Below are 20,740 nucleotides of genomic sequence, written 5' to 3' on the forward strand. Positions count from 1 at the left end.
CTTGGCACATTAAGGTGCTAATAGATACCTTTTCAAAGAGTGAATGAAGAATTGTTGAAAAGTGTGTGAGTGCTGCGTGGTTGTTTGATAGACAATGATGGGCCTCTGGTCTCCAGGGCAAAACAAATTTAGCGACAGATCCCTGTCGTTGCCAAAGTAACAGCAGCATCTTCAGTCTGGGAAACAGGAGACTCCGCCCTGCACGTATTTATTTAGTTTTGACTGCACCTTTTCTAAATGTGACCTTGGCCTCTGGTGAGCAGACTATGGCTTTAACTGCCCTGTCTACACATGCCTTATGCCACGCCCTATCTTGGGCAGTCCTTCAGTTTCAATCTCTTTTCTTTGGCATCTTCCAGAATTTAGCCTCTGAGATTGGCTTCTCTCTGCAACTTCAGTCTCATTCTCTCACCTTCAATCATGCTTGTCTTTACACAGCTCCACTCCTGGTCCTTTTTCCTCCCGTACATTCTCCATGACCAGCAGCTGTATGTATGACTGTGATTTCAAATCGCTGCAGCCATGCCCAGACTTCTTGTCCAGACCCATACGTCTGTTTTCCTGCTGAGATCTCCAACTAACTGGCACAGGCCATTCAAACATAGCAGGTCCCAAACCTGTTCTCTCTGTTCTTTCTTGACCCTCCCAAATCCAAATGCCAAGACCCTCTAAATTTAGACCTCAGGACTTCACACATCTATTTTCATCCTTCCCCAGTCTTGTGAATTAAGATTCCCCCTCTCCCCCGCACCTTGATTCTTTTTTGATGCTCAGAGTGAATACTTTTGTGAATGAAATACGAGCTTCTCCAGTCCCTCCCCATCTGGGGCAAAACAAATTCAGCAGCAAATCCCTGTCCAGGACCTCAGCACCTCTGGTTGGACCCCAGTGATGCCTTTTGACCTGGTTTTCTGCTCCAGGACCACCCAACAGCCACTACATAATTACATTTTCACTGTTAGATCATCCTTCATCAGTTAAAAATGCATCGCCAGCTTACGTGTATTTATTATACATTATCACCAGCTAGTCTAGGGGGCTGCCGTCTATGGGGTCGCACAGAGTCGGACATGACTGAAGCGACTTAGCAACAGCAGCAGCAACAGTACAGTGTGTGTTCTAAAACATGCAGGAAAAGGAATTGGCTGAACTTAAGATGAAATAGTCTTAAATAACTATGACTATTCGTAGTACATTTTATGCTCTACTAAAATCATGAGGCTCAATAATTTTTAAAATCTTGGCTTAGTACTTTGTGATAGGCACTCAAAATACTGGTTCAGTTCAGTCGCTCAGTTGTGTCCTACTCTTCGCAACCCCATGGACTGCAGCACACCAGGCTTCCCTGTTCATCACCATCTGCCAGAGCTTGCTCAAACTCATGTCCGAGTCAGTGATGCCATCCAAACATCTCATCCTCTGTCGTCCCCTTCTCCTCCTGTCTTCAGTCTTTCCCAGCTTCAGGGTCTTTTCCAATGAGTCCGTTCTTCACATCAGGTGGCCAAAGTATTAGAGTTTCAGCTTCAGCATCAGTCCTTCCAATGAACACCCAAGACTGATCTCTTTTAGGATGGACTGGTTGGATCTCCTTGCAGCCCAAGGGACTCTCAAGAGTCTTCTCCAATACTAATACAGTTCAAAAGCATCCATTCTTCGGCACTCAGCTTTCTTTATGGTCCAGCTCTCATATCCGTACATGACTAATGGAAAAACCATAGCTTTGACCAGATGGACCTTTGTCAATAAAGTCATGTCTCTGCTTTTTAATATGCTGTCTAGGTTGGTCATAGCTTTTCTTCCAAGAAGCAAGTGTCTTTTAGTTTCATGGCTGCAGTCACCGCCTGCAGTGATTTTGGAGCCCAAGAAAATAAAGTCCATCACGCTCCCCATCTATTTGCCATGAAGTGATGGGACCAGATGCCATTTTTTGAATGTTGAGTTTTAAGCCAATTTTTTCACTCTCCTCTTTCACTTTTCATCAAGAGACTCTAGTTCTTCTTCACTTTCTGCCATAAGGGTGGTGTCATCTCCATATCTGAGGTTATTGATATTTCTCCCTGCCATCTTGATTCCAGCTGTTCTTCATCCAGTCTGGCATTTTGCATGATATACTCTGCATGTAAATTAAATAAGCGAGGTGACAATATATAGCCTTGATGTACTTCTTTCCCAATTTGGAACCATGTTGTTCCACTGTTCCTGGTTCTAACTGTTGCTTCCTGACCTGCATACAGATTTCTCAGGAGGCAGGTCAGGTGGTCTGGTATTCCCATCTCTTTCAGAATTTTCCACAGTTTATGGTGATCCACACAGTCAAAGGCTTTGGCATAGCCAGTAAAGTACAAATAGATGTTATTCTGGAACTCTCTTGCTTTTTGGATGATCCAGTGGATGTTGGCAATTTGATCTCTGGTTCCTGTGCCTTTTCTAAAACCAGCTTGAACATCTGGGAGTTCTCGGTTCACATACTGTTGAAGCCTCGCTTGGAGAATTTTAAACACTACTTTGCTACTGTGTAAGATGAGTGCAATTGTGCGGTAGTTTAAACAGTCTTTGGCATTGTCTCTCTTTGGGATTGGAATGAAAACTGACCTTTTCCAGTCCTGTGGCCACTGCTGAATTTTCCAAATTTGCTGGCATAGTGAGTGCAGCACTTTCGCAGCATCATCTTTTAGGATTTGAAATAGCTCAACGGAAACTCCATCACCTCCACTAGCTTTGTTCGTAGTGATGCTTTCTAAAGCCCACTTGACTTCACATTCCAGGATGTCTGGCTCTAGGTGAGTGATCACCCCAGCGTGGTTGTGAAGCTCTTTTTTGTACAGTTCTTCTGTGTATTCTTGCCATCTCTTTTTAATGTCTTCTGCTTCTGTTAGGTCCATACCATTTCTGTCCTTTATTGTGCCCATCTTTGCATGAGATGTTCCCTTGGTATCTCTAATTTTCTTGACGAGATCTCTAGTCTTTCCCATTCTGTTGTTTTCCTCTATTTCTTTGCATTGATCTTTTAGGATGACTTTGTTATCTCTCCTTGCTGTTCTTAGGAACTCTGCATTCAGATGGTTAGTTTCAGTTTCTGGTTTTAGTGGCTCATAGCTAAAATAAAAAAGCCCTCACACAGACACAGTGTAAGCCAGATGCCACAGGGTGTACATAAGGCAAGTTCATGGTTAAGAACAGGGGATATACATCCAGAATTTACAAGTGTTTTTGATACACCTGATTTAGCCAGCTTCCTACCATAACTAATGAGATGATCATTTTCAGCCTGATAATAAAGTGACAAGGAGCTAGGACGAGGAGTAAGGCCCCTGCACTGCCGTCTTTGGCTTTACATCACTTAGCGTGGTCTTCATCCCAAGCCTCTTTGCAGATAACTTTTTAAGGACCTGCCACGTTGTGAAAATGAGCTTAGTTCAAACAGAACCCAGCAATCCCCTTAACCAGGCCTACGACACAGGTGATGCCACACCTTAGGATAGTAAGTCCTCGTAACGGACACACCTCACGACGCGCTGAAAACAGACGCCCCAGCCGGCACACCCCTCAGCTCCTCCTGAGACGAGGCTTCCCGTTCCCCTCTCGGGAAACCTAGTCCTTGTTCAGGTCTCTAAACGAGGGCACCGATGTCCCTCAGAATTTTTTTAAACTCGCAAAAATACAAATTCTAGTATCTTCATCTACATCTTGTGGCACCATCTGGGTGACCCCTGGCGTGCCTTGAACTGAGGGCCACTCCTCCACTGCATCACCAGATTTCCCTTTCTAGTGGGGAAATCTGTCATGCCACGACTTTGAGCATCTTCAGGAGGTCCCTGTTATCGTCTGGTGCAAGCCAAAACCCCGAGCCAAGGTCCTTAATCGTATGTCCTAAGAACTGCAGCTTCACTCCTCTCCCGTGGCCCTGAACCGGGCACTTGGTATCCTGGGTCTGATCGCCCCCACCTCCAGAGTCATCTTTGCCCTGAAGATGCTTCTGGCTTCTTACACTAATCACTTGTTCCTCCTCTGTGCTTGGCACCCCACTCCAGTACTCTTGCCTGGAAAATCCCATGGACGAAGGAGGCTTGTAGGCTGCAGTCCATGGGTTTGCTACGAGTAGGACACGACCGAGTGACTTCACTTTCACTTTTCACTTTCATGCATTGGAGAAGGAAATGGCAGCCCACTCCAGTGTTCTTGCCTGGAGAATCCCAGGGACAGAGGAGCCTGGTGGGCTGCCGTCTATGGGGTCGCACAGAGTCAGACACGACTGAAGTGACTTAGCAGCAGAAGCAGCAACTGTGCTACTGCAGCGCACATGTGATTGATTTGCCAATAAACTGAATTTCGCACCGTTAAGGACCACAGTTTATCCACCTTGATGTCTAGGCTCCTCCCCCACCACTCAAAGCATCTGTCACCTGTTCCCTGAATGTCTGCACTCAGCCCTGCACCTCAGATGCCCGTCTCTGAACCTGTGCTGGATTTCCCCATCCCTGGGCTTCTTTTACACAAGAACACTCCCCAGCTTCCCCCTCTTCCATCAAAACCCTACCCATTTTCCAAAGCTACACACACACGCCATGCACGGGCCTTGGTGAAGTTTTTCCTTCATCTCAGTCACTCTCCCTTAGGGACCCCAAAGATATGGGGGCAGATCCCAAAACACAAGAAATTAAGGCATTCAGCGCAGTGTCAGAAACGATACATGAAAAAGCAGACTGTGCTCCTCCAAACCAGGGAATAGTCCCAGCAATCCATGCCTCCTGGGGTCTTCTCAAAACCTCCTTTGTCTCCTGTCACTGCTGTAAGACCGAGGGTCTGACGTATAATTGGAGGTCTACACTCATTTTGACAAAGAATAGGAAAACAGTAAACTAAGGAGACACCCTACTTTCTAACATCTACCAGCCACTTAGTCAGGAATTTTAATACAGAGAAGGCACTCCCTGGAGAAGGCAGGAGTCACGCTGAGTGGAGGTCACCCGGTTTTCTGAGGACACTTCCTCTGCTGTGAACATCACCCGGTGAGCATGACCTCAAATTACTAGCTCCACAAGGCAGATGGAATTGCAGCTCTCCTTTGCTCTAAGAGAGAAAGAGGGACTCTGACATGAAGTGGTAACATTATGATTACCTGAATTATTTTGAGCAAAGATGGGGAGGACACGGGACAAAAGACAGCATGGCCAAGAGAAGGCATCAGGGTCTGAGATTCAAAAGGGTTTGAATCTCAGTGTTTCTCCACCAGTTTCTTTAAAAATATATACTAGTTTGAGCATGACCAAGTTAGAGCAAAGTTTCAATCCTGGAGACAACATTATAATAGAAAAGGAACATTGTATAGTAAGATCCCCAAAGACCAGGGTTCAGAACTTACCGAAGACATGTAACCTCCCAGGGTCTAGTCACTCTCCTTTGTTACACAGGGATAAGAGGACCTGCCCCAGACGTTCTTGGAGTAACACACAAAGTATGCGGAAACGCCCAGGACCCATCACAGATGTTTGCAGATTTTCTGTTCATACCGTGAATAACTGAATTGGCATTGTGCTTCTTTCTCCTCACTTAAGACTGAAACTGTTTATCACCTAGCCCTGGCAGACTGAATTTCCACCTTAACTGTCTCCTGTCCTCCAAATTTCTTTTCGTTAATCCAACACTAATGAAGTTGTGTACCAGGATGTGATGCTCAGAGCGGCTTCTGGTTGCCCTGGGCTCCCCCTTGTGGCATGTCCTGGGAATTGCACCTGAACCAGTCCCCACTTGAGGCAAAGGCCCCTGAACTAAGATTGTGCTGTGTGTGCTCATCTTTATTTTATCATTCTCCCTAGGTCTACTTTTACACTGTTCCTTAAGGTTATTTTTTGAACTTTAAGATTAACTTTGGTGTTCAAATATTAAGGCCAATAGATAGCATTTTTATCCTGGAAGTCAGTGGCAGATTGAAAAATTCTGATTGCAACTTGATCTTTATTTTGCAAATATCTATCAGCTTGTTGTCCTAACAAGCTTGTTTTTGTTGTCACAAAATTTGACTCTTCATAACCATGACTGCTTAGGTTTAAGGGGTGGACTTGGTCAACCTCCTTGGCTGCTGCTGCTAAGTCACTTCGGTCATGTCTGACTCTGTGCGACCCCATAGACGGCAGCCCACCAGGCTCCCCCGTCCCTGGGATTCTCCAGGCAAGAACACTGGACTGGGTTGCCATTTCCTTCTCCAATGCATGGAAGTGAAAAGTGAAAGTGAAGTCGCTCAGTCGTGTCTGACCCTCAGCGACCCCAAGGACTGAAGCCTTCCAGGCTCCTCCATCCATGGGATTTTCCAGGCAAGAGTACTGGAGTGGGGTGCCATTGCCTTCTCCACCTTGGCTGCTTGGTTAGCTACAAAACCTTTATGTAAAGATTCAGGACCATTTTCTTAGGTTGCTTAGTCATTCACTCATGTTCAACTCTTTGCAAATCTTTGGACTGTAGCCCACCAGGGTCCTCTGTCCATGGGATTCTCCCGGTAAGAATACTGGAGTGGGTTGCTATTTCCTCCTCCAGGGGATCTTCCCAACTCAAGGACTGAACTCGGGTCTCCTGTGTCTCCTGCGTTACAGGCAGGTTCTTTACCCAACAAGCAATCAGGGAAGCCCCAGCACTTAACAGAAAGTCCATAAAACGCGTGGTTTGGTTTGGAGGCACTGAAGGGCATAGATACACACCAGCTCTCCTGGGCTGAATCTGTCACCCACAGGCTCCCGTCTCAGATGGGCAGATGAGGGGTGATGGTACAATTTAGCTGTTTCGCTTAGGTGGGGGGAAAAAGAGGTTGATCTCAAAAATATTTGCTTAGTTTGGGCACTGCCCACTCATTTCCACCCGATCATTAACTTCTCAAAAGATCGTTTTCAGTGTCATCTTTGTAAAACCGCGCTCTGTCCTCATGAGTTACATCCTGTGTGGCCTTGAGAAGTCCGTGCGAGGTTTTCGAGTCCACCTCATTTTTATTCTCTGTGTCTTTGCCTCCTGGTCACACAGATCCTCCTGGGTCAGAAGTACAACCACTCTGTGGACTGGTGGTCCTTCGGTGTCCTCCTCTACGAGATGCTAGTAGGCCAGTCCCCTTTCCACGGGCAGGATGAAGAGGAGCTTTTCCACTCCATCCGCATGGACAATCCCTTTTACCCGCGATGGCTCGAGAAGGAGGCGAAGGACCTTTTAGTGAAGGTAAGAAGTGAAGTCAAGGAGACTTTTGTAAGATTAGCACTAGGTATTCTGATCGTAAGATGTTATGGAAAGACTGGAACAAACTTTTTGACCAACCCAGTATGTAGTAAACAACAATTGTCCTGAGCCAGCCTTAAAGGGGATGCTTGCCGTCTGTTTTAGCTGAGGCACCAGTAGGATGAACATGAGCTATCAAAATGAGTCACATGCATAATTTACAAAAGAAATCTCCAGCAACAGTCCCTATACAGTCTATTCTGTCCACCTGAAGCCATAAAATTCCTAGAAGAAAACAGACTTCATCGACATCAGTCCTAGCAATGTTTTGGGGGATCTGGCTCTATAAGCAAGGGAAACAAAAGCAAAAAAATAATATGCGACGACATCAAACTAAAAAGCTTCTTCTGCACAGGAAACGAAATCATCAAAATGAAAACTTTGAATAGGAGAAGATACTTGCAAATCATATGTCTAATAAGGGATTAATATCCAAAATACGTAAAGAAATCATACAACTCAACAACAAACAACCCCATTTTTAAATGAGCAGAGGAGGATCTGAATAAACAGTTTTCTCAAAGACATACAGGGGGCTAGTATGTACATGAAAAGATGCTTAACATCACTCACCAGGGAGAACGCAAGTCACAAATACAATGAGCTGTCATCTCGTACCTGTCCGAGTGGCTGTTATCAAGAGGGCAAGAAGTAAGTACTGATGGGGATATGGAGAAAAGGGAACCTCATACACTGTTGTTGGGAACGTCAATCGATAGGTACACTATGGAAAACTGTATGGAGGTTCATCAAGAAGTTAGGAACAGAACAGCCATGCACTCATATGTCTTCCACTTTGGTTATTCATTCAAATGACATAGAAACACTAATTGGGAAATATATATGCACCCCTGTGTTCACTGCAGCATTGTTTACAACAGCCAAGATGTGGAAGCAACCTAAATGTTTATCCATGGATGAACAGGGGAAGCTATGATGTGTGTGAGATGTGCATAATGGAATATTACTCAGCCGTGAAGATGAAATATTGCCATTTACAACACCATGGATGGATCTAGGGGGTTGTTCTAGCTAGTGAAATAAGTCAGACAGAGAAAGACAGGTACCATGTGCTTTCACTCATGTGATATCTAAGAAAACACACAAAACAAGCATTATGAAATAAAAACAAACTCATGGATACAAAGCACAGATTCATGATTACCAGTGGAGAAGAGGGTTAGGGGATTGGGCAAAAATAGATGAAGGGGGGGTCAACTCTATGGTGATGGGTGATAATTAGACCTCAGTGGTGATCGCTCTGTAATGTGTACAGATGTTGAATTATAACGCTGATCCTTAAACGTAGTTAAAAATCTTCCCCTTACCCTGGATGAAGATGTGGATAAGATGTGTGGCTTTCTGCTCATTCTTAGATAAAAGAAAAAGTTCTTGTCACTCCTAAGTTAGAAAACAGTGTCTCTGCTGAGAAATTAAAGCTGTCCTGGCCAAGATATAAGTCACTACATCAGTCCTAACTTGAAAGCAAAGACTTCCAGCTCCCTTTCCTCTGGCCAAGTTCACGGCTGGCAGCTGCTCGCTTCTGGAGAAGAGAGAGTGGTCATAGACTGCCAACTGTGTGTGTGTTACCTTCGTCTCCAACTCTTGGGTTTCTGCTTCAGACCGAACACAGCAAGAGGACAGAGAGATTATGAAGAGAAAGAACTGCTCTGGTATGACTGAGGGCCTCCTGCTCTTTGAATCTGATGAGTTTTAAAGCTAAGACTTTGGAAGTTCCCTGGTGGATCAGTTAGGACTCGGTGCATTCACAATGCAGAGAGCCCAGGTTCAATCCCTGGTCAGGGAACTAAGATCCCACAAGCCACATGACATGCCCAAAAAAATAAAGCCAAGGCTTTGTATGGGATTCTACCAGGTGTCTTGGAAATGCCTGTAATTGGAGACAATTTGCAATGAAGCCCTTGAGATTCAGGCTGTTGAATTCATCCCTCAACCCAACTTCTGTATGAAACCTTCAGCCAGCAACACTCCATGTGGGTGAGACTCCTGCTGAGCAGAGTCCACGGGCTGTCCAAATGGACGCAGGCCAGCCCTCCTGCCACGTTCCTGACCCGTGTCCATAGGAAGACATTGATGTATTTTTCACCTGGAACCCTTGATACTGCAGGCTCTTATCATCTTAGCAGCGATCTCCAGAATTTACTATCAAAGCAGGAGTCAGACCTCACCCGCGATAGACCAGACTTAAGCCTTGGCAGGCTTCCCTGGTGGCTCAGCAGTAAAGAATCCGCCTGCCAATGCAGGAGACACAAGTTCGAGTCCTGGTCTGGAGGATTCCACATACCGTGGAGCAGCTGAGCTCATGCAGCACAGCTACTGAGCCCGTGAGCCCATGGCCGCAACAAGAGAAGCCACCGCAGCACAGCACAGCTAGAGAGCACCCGCACTCACTGTAGCCAGAGAAAAGCCTGCACAGTGAAGACCCAGCACAGCCAAAAATAAACAAAAATAAGAAAGGAAATTACTTAAGAAAAAAAAAAAAGAACCAGAACCCAGTGCTACAGACCCCAAGAATCACTAACCATGAACCAGGAGCGCCCAGGGAGTCAGTCCATTACAGAGACACGCGATGTACTGGAAAGCCATCACTACAGAATTAAACGTTAAGTTCTCGTCTTTTGAAGATGCAAAATACCATTACAGGGTGATTGTAGTAAGTTGTAAAAAATAAAAAAGAAACTCATGCTCATACAACATGCTAATTACATATCATGATAAGCACCTACATTTACTGAGCTGTTCCAGCAACTATGTGGATCAAAAAGACCCACGAGTATTAACCAAGAGCCAGCAGATCTAAAAAGAACTGCAAATACAGGTGTTTTGAACAAAACAGGGTTTTGATTTCTTACAACTCATATCAGCTAGCTAAAATAAAAAGTCATTTAGGGAAATAATTTTTAGCTCTGCTCTTCTTATAATGAAAAGGGGACGAGAATAGGATCTTTCAACATCAGATGTTATCAGTGGTTTTAAATCCAAACTTAGAAGATTATCCGGCCTATCTTTTTTTTCCACCAGTCTCCTTTTTTCTCATGAAGAACTGCTCAGAATTAAATTTAAACTGAGCAATACACTTCAGCCTCTCATCCGACTGTCAGCTTGTTTAGGGTGTTTCATACGTAGAGGCGGCTGTGGAGTTCTCCCTGAGGAATCAAGGTCTTGAATCTGAAGTGCTGACAGAGCCCCCAGAGGAGCCCCAGCCCAAGGTTGATGGTATTTAAAAATCTGAACCAGTACACGCTCAGCTTGCACTTTCTGATGGATCCAAATAGGCAGTAAACTTAGAAAACTCCCCAAATGACCAATTAAGTTCACTTTTAATGACTGAACAACACATCTATAAAATGAAAGCTAATTTCAAAATTAACCAATTAAAAAAAAGATGACAACAGTAAAAATTAGTTACAAGGATTGGAATGTAAACAATTTTGCTTTTCCATAATGGCAGCTTCAGGCACTATGACAGTTGTTACATTTATTTTACACCCTGGCTCTTGGAAGGACTTAATTGAGGTATGTTAGTTGGTTCCAGCTGCTGTAACAAAACACCGTAGACTGGGCGAATTAAACAACAGAAATTTACTTACTTACATTTCTGAAGGCTTGGGAATCCAAGGTCTGGGCCTGACAGGGTGGGTTTCTGGTGAGAACCCTCCTGCTGGCAGGCACTGTGTTCTCGCAATGACAACTCTGAGACCTCCTCTTATAAGGACTCAGCTCCACCCTCATGACCTCATTAACCTTAAGCATCTCCTTACTCCCAGTTAACTCACACTAGGGGCTAGGGATTCAATACATGGATTTTGAAGGGACACGGTTCAATCCATAGCATGAAGGCTGCCCTCCAAAGGCCTAGACTGTCAGAACTCACTAGAAAAAGAAAGCGAGGAAAAGGCTTGGAAGGTCTGAAGCTGACCTTGCAGCTACCTTTTCCATGAAGCTGAACACCTGTGCCTCCAAACCCAGCTCCTCCCAGCTCAGCAGAGGAGACGGCCCGGCAAGGACGCAGTGAGGGTATAACCCTGACCAGGTGGAGATGATGGGAGTAAGTCCACAGAAAGACACTGGGAGCGGGGTGGTTTCCAAGGAGAGGAAGCCTGAGGAGGAGGAAAGGATTGCTTCCTGTTGGAGGAGAAAAGATGTGGTGAAAAGTGCAAGATGGAAACTAATTTTATCAGCTCAGCTCCCAGAACCTGGGAGAGCAAGGGCATAGGCCTTTTACTTACTAATGCCAAGTTTCCATCTTTTAATTACTCAGCAATTAAAAGGACAGAACTATTGAGTCACCAGAGAACCAAAGGACATTAAAGTGCAAAGAAGAAAAAGTCAGTCTCTATAGGTCACGTACTGTATGAGCCCACATCTGTAACATTCTTGAAAGGACAACATTGTGAGTTGTAAATCGGATTAGTGGCTCCCAGGTGTTAGGGGTCGTGGCGGCAGGGGAGTGACCATCAAGGGGAACCCCACGGGAGATCTTTGTGGTGACATGACAGTCCTGGGTCCTGTTTGTCTCCCTGGCCACCCAGACCTCCGCATGTGATACACAGGATGAGGCGCATACACCGTGTGCGTGTCGGCCTCCTGTGCTGTCGTCATATTACGATGGACGCGCTAGGGGAGACCAGGCGAAAGGTGCGCAGGACCCCCTCTACTCTCTTCGCAACTTCCTGTGAATCTACATGTATGATCTGAATGTCTGCGTGCTCCCAGAACCTCGCATGTTTAAGTCCTCGAACTCACAACGTGATGTTATAGGTGGTGAGGCCTTTGAGGGGCAATTAGGTTTAGATGGGGTCATGAGGGTGGGGTCCTCAAGGTGCGATTAGTGTCCTTACAAAAAGAGGGAGAGAAAAGAGATCGCTCCCTCCAAACACGTGCGCCAAGAAAAGGCCCCGTGAGCCCATGGCAAGAAGACGGCCGCCTCCGGGCCAGGACAAGAGGTCTTACCAGAAACTGACCATGTCAGCACCTTGATCCTGGACTTCCCACCCTCAGAACCACGAGAAACAAACGTCTGCTATTTAAGCCTCCCAGTCTGGGGCATTTTGTTACAGCAGACTGAGACCCTATAATTATTTCAAATAAAAAGTTTAAGAACAAAACTAAATCCAAAGCTAAATTCTAGCAAATACCCTCCTCCGCTTTTAAAAAAAGTCACCTGCAGAGTTTCAGTGGCAGGGAAAAGATTTGCTGTGAATGTAGAAAGTGAATTTTTTTGGTGAATAGAGCAGAAACAAAGACAACTAAGGATAAAGAAAGGGAAGAAAAAGAACCAGTTGTTGAAAGAGGTTTTAAATCCATGTGGAGGAATCTGTGCTTATTCTTTCTCATGTGAGTAAGTAAAATGTCCATGTCCTTGCTCCGCGGGAAGATCTCCCAGGTCCTAGGAGCTGGTCTGATAAAAATTTTGCAATGTGCTAATTGTAAGACTGGCCTCTAGTTTCATCTCTGCGTCTCTTTTGCTCTATAATTTTAATCCAACAGCCCTCACATCCTTGAGCTCCCTTTTCTGTAAAAATCAAAGGTATACTAATGAATCATTTTGAGAGAAACTCCCTCTAGGGAGTTATACCTAATGTTGTGAGACCCAGAAGTAATGGATCCTCTGAAAAAGTTGGACAGAGTACTCACTGGCATCTGTAGCGGCAGTGGTGTCTACTCCGGGCTGCATCCTCTTTAGTCCTGCAAGGGCGTGGGTGCGTGTAGTGCACTGAACAAATGCACGTCAGGAGAGGCTGTGCCCCAGCAAGAATTACAGCTGGAAAAGGGGGCCACGGACAAAACGAAAGACAGACCAGTGAGTGAGAGGAAATGTTTGCAGACGGGATGATCAATAGGGATTAATAGCCAGCATATGTAAACAACTCACACAAGTCAACATCAAAAGAAAAACAACCCAATTTAAAAATGGGCAGAATTTATCTCTGGGCTTTCTATTTTGTTCCATTGATCTGTATTCCTGTCTTTGTGCCAGTACCATATTACTCAGCCATTAAAAAGAATACATTTGAATCAGTTCTAATGAGGTGGATGAAACTGGAGCCTATTATACAGAGTGAAGTAAGCCAGAAAGAAAAACACCAATATAGTATATTAATGCATATATGTGGAATTTAGAAAGATGGTAACGATAACCCTGAATGTGAGACAGCAAAAGAGACACAGATGTATAGAACAGTCTTTTGGACTCTGTGGGAGAGGGAGAGGGTGGGATGATTTGGGAGAATGGCATTGAAACATGTATAATATCATATGTGAAACGAATCACCAGTCCAGGTTCGATGCAGGATACAGGACACTCGGGGCTGGTGCACTGGGATGACCCAGAGGGATGGTACGGGGAGGGAGGTGGGAGGGGGGTTCAGGAGGGGAACACATGTATACCAGTGGCGGATTCATGTTGATGTATGGCAAAACCAATACAATATTGTAAAGTAATTAGCCTCCAATTAAAATAAATTTATATTTTAAAAAAGAAATTAAAAAAATAAAAAATAACAAAAATGGGCAGAAGACCTTTTCCAAAGAAGAAATGAGGATGGTCAAGAGGCACATGAAAAGATGCTCGACATCACTAATCATCAAGGAAACACAAATCAAAACCACAGTGAGATGTCACCTCACACCTGTCAGAATGTCTATTGCAAAAAGACAACAAGTAAGAAACGTTGGCAAGGAAGTAGAGAAGAGGAAATTCTCCTACATTGTTGGAGGGAACGTAAATTGGTGCAGCCATTATGGAAAACAGCATGGAGGTTCCTCAACAAACTAAAAATATTTATAATAACAAAGACATGGGAGCAACACCTGAGACTTCATCAATGACAAATGAATCAAGAAGATTTTTATATATGTATATATATGTATGTGTATATATATATATATATGCACATATGTACACACACACATACACATCCGATATAATACTGTTTAGCCATACGGAAGAATGAAATTTTGTCATTTGCAACAACATGAGTGGACTCAGAGGGCATTATGCTAAGTGAAAATAAGTCAGACCTTGTCACAAAGAGTTGGACAGGTCTGAGCAACTAACACTTTCACAGAAAAGTAAATACTATATCACTTATATGTGGAATCTTAAAAGTACAGCAAACTAGTGAATATAGCAAAAAAGCAGCAGACCCACCGATACAGAGAGCTGGTGGCTGCCAGCGGGGAGGAGGGTGGGGTGGCACAGGGGTGGGAGAGGAGGCGCAAACTCTTAGGTGCCAGATGGGCTAGAAGGATATATTATACAACGTGGGGAATACAGCCAATGTTTTGTAATAACTAAATGAAAAGTAAGCTTTAAAAGTTGTGGGAAATGTCTTCTTTAAGGTTTAAGGAATTACCGCTGGAACATGGCTGTCCAGTTGACGGTGGTCAGAGACACGCCCCTTTCTTCCTCATTTATTTATCCAGGATGTCCTGTCCGTTTGTCTGGAAAATGATGAAACACTAATGACCCCAGACAGAAATACCTCTCCCTTTAGTAGAAAGAGCCGTCTGAGGAGGGGCTGAGGTTGGAGGGGAGATTCCAGGGGCAGATGCCAAGCCTGGGGGTCAGGGGAGGGGGCCGCCCACACTGCTTTCTTGCCCAGACAGTCGAATACGTTTAAACAAACTCCAGCTGCGTCCTGGCCATTTATGAAAGAGATGTGCTTTTTCCTACAAATGTAAACCACGCTTGTGACAGCTTTTATGGACGAAATCAAATCTTTCTCTGTAAACATTTATTCCTTTGGTGCAGCCTCCCCTGTGGCAGAGATGATGACTTCCCACGAGGTCAACGGGCATCTTCAGGACCAGGGTAGGGAGGATCAGCTGCAGGGCAGAAAAGATGATAATTTACTCTGTGCAAAACTAGAAAGGATTTGGAGTCCTGAAGCTGGAGATCATATTACCTTCTCATTATACCTTTTATCTTCTAAATTTTTTTTTTTTTTTTTACTTTTCACAGGTATATCTGTTAGGCTCATAAAACTCTTTCTCATGATCCTCTTGGAACAAACGCCCCATGTTACTGGGGGAATGAACAGAAAACTAGTGTGTGCACACTTGGCCTCAGGCAGCTGTTACACTGCTAATCTGATTCCCTGAAGCATTTAATTATAACAACACGAGGCTAAGCTTTTCCTTAGAGCATGACTGTGAGTCTAAGAAAGCAGCTTTGTCAGAAATCAAACTCAGTTGATGGCAGTCAACCAAGCAAGAAACACGCCGGTCACTTACCCTCTGCTGGTGTGTTTTGCAGACCAGGAATTAGCACACACCTGCATGTGTGCATGTGTGTGTGTGTATTGTTGTTGTAACCCATAAAACAGTCCTGTAAGGAGGATTCACTCACCTTACTGATGACCCAACTCAGAGCCTCTGTAAATTGCTGGCGGCCTCATGAATAACACAGGGCAAAGCTGATTTCGATCGAGGTCTAGATAATTCAAAAAATAGCATTTCTAGAGCAAAGCTCAGACTCTGGAATATTCAGTAGACCGGTTGCCACTAGTTTGACTGGAGTCGATAGTTTAAGACAGTTGTAGAAAAAGAAGGCTCTGAAATCAGGTGGCAAGAGCCAAACCCCTCTCCTAGTGGAGTCAAGCCATGCGGACTGGGCTCCCTGCATCTGAGGAGCCTAGTTCATCCCATGAGAAGTAACTGCTCCCCTTCTGCTCCCTTTCAGCTCTTCGTAAGAGAGCCTGAGAAGCGGCTGGGGGTGAGGGGAGACATCCGTCAGCACCCCTTGTTTCGGGAGATCAATTGGGAAGAGCTGGAAAGGAAGGAGATCGACCCGCCATTCAGGCCTAAAGTGGTAAGGGGCCCCCGGGACCCTGAGGTCCTGCCAGTACCATCCTCACGTCACACCCAGGCTGCATGGACCCTGGCTTCTCACCCACCCTCTGGGGTGCTGTTCTTGGAAGAAAATCTTCTTTAACCATAAGCAGGCTATGCGGCTGGGGAGGGGGATGTAACTCATTTACTGTGTCAAATGTAGCTGCATGAAGAATGGATCACTGAGTATACAGGCCTTAGACCGAATATGTGTGTGGACAGGTAACCCTGAGATGCGAGCTGTGCATGGATGCATTCAGGCTTTCAGGGTCAAGTCTGTGTGACCCACACCTGAGCGTAAACCTTGCCTCCTTTAACAGGAATTTTGGAGCCATGTGTTCTGTGATATTTGTGAAATTTTCCCTGACACGTGTCATCTGGTCATGTAACTACAGACCCTGATGGTAACTGGTAGATGTTTTTTCATGTGAGAAGTAAGCTGGTGCTTAGAAAAAGACAGGTCTCTAAATTCCCACTGGCAAGAATCACCAACCTCCCTGAGCAAGGGCAGAACTTCCTGGGTCACTGTAAAATGAGGCAAAGTTGAGATAAAAAAATGTTCTGAAGGTAGATGGTAGTCATGGTGACGGAGCATATGAATGCACCTGAACACTTAAAAAGGGTTAGGATGGTCACTTTCATGTTATGTACATTTTACCACAATTAAAAAAAATTTTTTTTATCATGGTAAAAGTCACATAATACAACACATACTATTTTAACATTTCACTGTTCAGTAGCACTAAGGACATTCACAAGGTTGTGGAACGCTCACCATCATCCACCCTCCTGAGTTTTCCACCTTCCTCAACTGAAACTCTGTCGCTGTTAAACACAAACTCCCCAGTAGTACATGTATACAATGGAATATTACTCAGCCATAAAAAGGAGCGAAATTGTGTCATTTGCGGAGACATGGATGGAACTAGAGACTGTCATACAGAGTGAAGCCAGAAAAACATTGTATATTAACACACATATGTGGAATTTATAACAATGTACAGATGAACCTCTTTACAAGCAGAAACACAGGCCCATGTATTTGTAGAGAGCAAACATATAGATTCCAAGGGGGTGGGGAGAGTGGGGTAGACTGGGAGATTGGGATCCATATATATATCACAACTTTTTTTTTTTAAGAGTAAAGCAAAGTGGTGGGCTTTTTAGGAGTAAAGCAAAGTGCCAGCTCTACCCCATTCCTGGTGATTCTGAGAATGAGATAGCAACGACCTGGGTGAATATGAACCGTCTTTGCACCAGGTGGCACAGGCTTGTGGATTTCAAAGCAGTGCATTCACTCTAGAAAACGTCTTCCGTTGTTACCTGTGGTGGTGGATGGCCAGTCAGGGCAGTGTGTCCCCAGGCCAGGAAGCGTTAGTTATTCTCAACATTTTCCTAAGCTCTGGGGATGTTCTGAGGGTCCTACAGGGCTGGCCCATAGCAGTCTTCTTATTTGTAACAGCACCATTTCTAATACACAGGTTAATAATTTAGAGAGTAATTTCTGCCTTGTTCCAGCTCATCGGGGCAATGTCGTTTGTCTCGACTTCCATGAGAGACTATGATGGACTTGATATTTTCTGCACAAATAAATTGGACCTTTGATCTACTCTTTCCTTGTGGGATGATTCCAGATTCCTCCCATAGGAAGGCATTTCCCTGACCTGCAGTCTAAGCAGCTTTCTGTAGGCAAAGGCCAAAGAACCGTTGGCCTCAGCAGCTCTGGAGGCCCCTTAAGGGTGGGAAGGGCTGACTCTTAGTCATGCTCGTATGAGGGTGACATTGCATAATGGTTGCTCTTAATCTTAGAAAGTGGAAGTGTACACCATACTGAACCGTATTTGTGAATAGGTCTGCTTTTGGTAATGGGTACCAATAGATCGGGTGGCATGAAGGGAGGTCACCCTAATCTGTCTTGTCTATGGAAGACAGCCCAAGATGTTTAATAATAATATTAGCATGGGATTCTTTTCCCATTCAGGCCATTAAAGAGTAGAGTTCCCTGTGCTATACACAGTAGGTCCTTATGAGGAATCTAAAAAAGAGTAGTATTTTATGTATTTGTGTATATATATATATATATATATATATATATAACTGATTCACTTTGCTGTACACTTGAAACTAACACTGTAAATCAGTTATCCAGCAATAAAATTTTTAATAAAAAATTAAATAAAATGACTTAAAAACAAATAAGATGCCTGTGGGTAAGGGGAATGAACAGTAGTGAAGGATGTTGACAGAACAGGAATATATAATCTGCAAAACTCCTCCCCTCCTCCACTCCCAACCCCCACCCCTACCTCCCACTACTCCTCCACCCAGGGTCACCTGTAGGTTAAAAGATCAGAGGTCAGATTGGGGCTGACCATTTCCCCAAAGGTTGCCAATCCTGCTTCACGTACACTTATTTGAATGTGCAAGTCATAGAATCCCTCTATATGTATTTATTATGCTGTTGATAACACTGATGATCCGGGGTCTGAGAGATGGTCAATAAAACTCCCGTATGATCATCTGTAAGTGTTACTTTATTTGCAGATGCCACCTTTTTCATTTGCAGATTATAGCCTTGATGGTGAAAACAAATATAATGAGTTCAGTGGCTGATCATCTTCTCTTTTTCTCCCCACCACTTAAACTCTGATCCAGAAATCACCATATGACTGCAGCAATTTCGACAAGGAATTCCTGAATGAGAAGCCCCGGCTGTCCTTCGCAGACAGGGCGCTGATCAACAGCATGGACCAGAACATGTTCCGGAACTTTTCCTTCATGAACCCAGGGATGGAGAAGCTGATATCCTGACCTCGCCTCTCCAGAGGATTTGCCGTCTTCCCTCTGTGAACTGGTTCAAGCGGACACTCCTTGGGTTCCTTTTCAACTTGGAAAAGAAAAGAAACACTCAACCATAGAGGCTGAGCCCCTTGGAGCTCCTCAGCAGCTTTGTCTGTAGCAGAAACTAGCTCTGCTTCACTGATGACCATGGCCAGTCTTGAAGTTAGTTCCTTACTCACTGTAGCTATTTACTTGAAGATGGGTCTCCATGCTGTGAAAGATCTGAAAACTGAACTCTGCTCTGAGTTATGACTCTTCACATGGGCACCAACTACTGGTCCATGACCTATGTGTTGACTCAAGGAGCATAGTCTGAACCTCTCAAGACCGAAGACAGCACATTGCCTGGTGTAGCACTGGATTCCATTCAGCCACAGACAAGTCACCACTAACCCATTTCATTCTGTTCATACCTGTGCAAGTGTAAGGGGGAAGGGGTGGGGGAAGCCCTGAATAGGTTCTTACAGGAACTCTTCATAATAAACATAGCTTATAACTTGAGATTTACAAATCCACTCATTCTGATTAGCAAGGAAATTCATGGGAGAAAGGAAGATGGGGAGTGTTGGTGTCATTGATATGGAAGGTTGACTCGACCCCTACTCTTGTTATCTTGTCAACGTAGAAATTAGAATCCAATGAAGATTTAGTCATAGCATCGTTTTACTCCTGCCAATTAAACTTTTCCACCCATCCATTCTCAGTTGATTTCAGTATCAGTGGCAGTTTCTCATTATCATCCTCACATTAGAACAGGAGAAAAAAAAATGAAATGTGTAATTCTTCTAGGGAAAAGAAATCCCATTCCTTTCTGATACTGTTACGGATGTTTTGATGACTCATAAGTCTCTTGAGAAAGACATCTTTCAGGATAAACACCCATGCATGCTATTCACAATGATCTTATTTAATAAGAATTCTAACTATTCATGTTTAAAGTATCTGTGCTGTTTGTATATTTTGATAAAATGTTGTGACTTCATGACAAAGAGTGGATACATAAAAATGGAATAAAAGAGAAAGATGCCTCTTCATAGTTTAATTCCCTACTCATCCCCCTTACCCCCAACTTGGTTCTGTTTAGGTTATCATCAAAATATAGCTAGCATTGAGGTGATGTTTTAAATTTTGAGAATCATTCAAAATCCTCAACCAGGAGAGAGGCTCAGATAACCCTGAAGTTATTGGTGTTATATTTCTCTTTCTTACAAGATTTCTTTTTCCACTCACTTTCCAACATACTTTATTCCAAATTCCCTACAGTCTTCCCGGGACCTGTGGGATCAGGTCTTTAGTTTCCCACTCTCAGCTTTGCTCCAGTGACTTGTCATCGTGGTCTCCCCGTCACGCCGGACGCAGTTGTGCCTCAGGGCCTTTGCACTTCCTGTTCTCAGCACCTGGGATGCTCTTCCCTCCAGTAAGATTCTTTGAAGGAATGATCTCCAACCCCCGAATTCAGCTCTGCCTCCTAACCTCTCTCCTGACTCTGCTTCCTCCAATGACAGCCTTCTTTCCGGTTCTTATGGAATGTGCTCCATCCTTATCTACCTCTCTGCAACTTTTGATACAAAGAAAGATGCTCTGTTTGATCTCCAGCCCCACGGATGTTCTGACCTTTCCTCTTTCACCACCTCTACCTTTGATTAACTCCCCACCCCTAGCTGGCCTCACTCCCTCCTTCTTCCCCAAATCACCTCTGAGGCCCCTCCCCACCTCACATTTTTTTTTTTTTAACATAGTTTTCTCTTACCCCATGCCTTTAAGGATCCTCAACACAATCATCTCAATC

At 44.4% G+C, this 20,740-nt stretch overlaps 1 protein-coding gene across 3 annotated transcripts in view; it reads left to right on the forward strand.

The window, feature by feature from the left end:
- PRKCQ (protein kinase C theta) overlaps positions 1-19,983 on the forward strand; it is a 152,482-nt gene extending 132,499 nt beyond the window's left edge. For all 3 annotated transcript variants that reach the window (XM_070800764.1, XM_070800765.1, XM_019972926.2), the window contains exons 16-18: positions 7,009-7,197; positions 15,962-16,090; positions 18,766-19,983. In XM_070800764.1, the coding sequence (XP_070656865.1) occupies positions 7,009-7,197; positions 15,962-16,090; positions 18,766-18,921 (474 nt within the window). In that variant the 3' untranslated portion in view covers positions 18,922-19,983. The remainder of the gene's footprint in view (positions 1-7,008; positions 7,198-15,961; positions 16,091-18,765) is intronic.
- The last annotated feature ends 757 nt before the right edge of the window (positions 19,984-20,740 follow it).

Source organism: Bos indicus, chromosome 13 (genome assembly GCF_029378745.1).
Source record: "Bos indicus isolate NIAB-ARS_2022 breed Sahiwal x Tharparkar chromosome 13, NIAB-ARS_B.indTharparkar_mat_pri_1.0, whole genome shotgun sequence".
In the NCBI taxonomy this organism is placed as follows: domain Eukaryota; kingdom Metazoa; phylum Chordata; class Mammalia; order Artiodactyla; family Bovidae; genus Bos; species Bos indicus.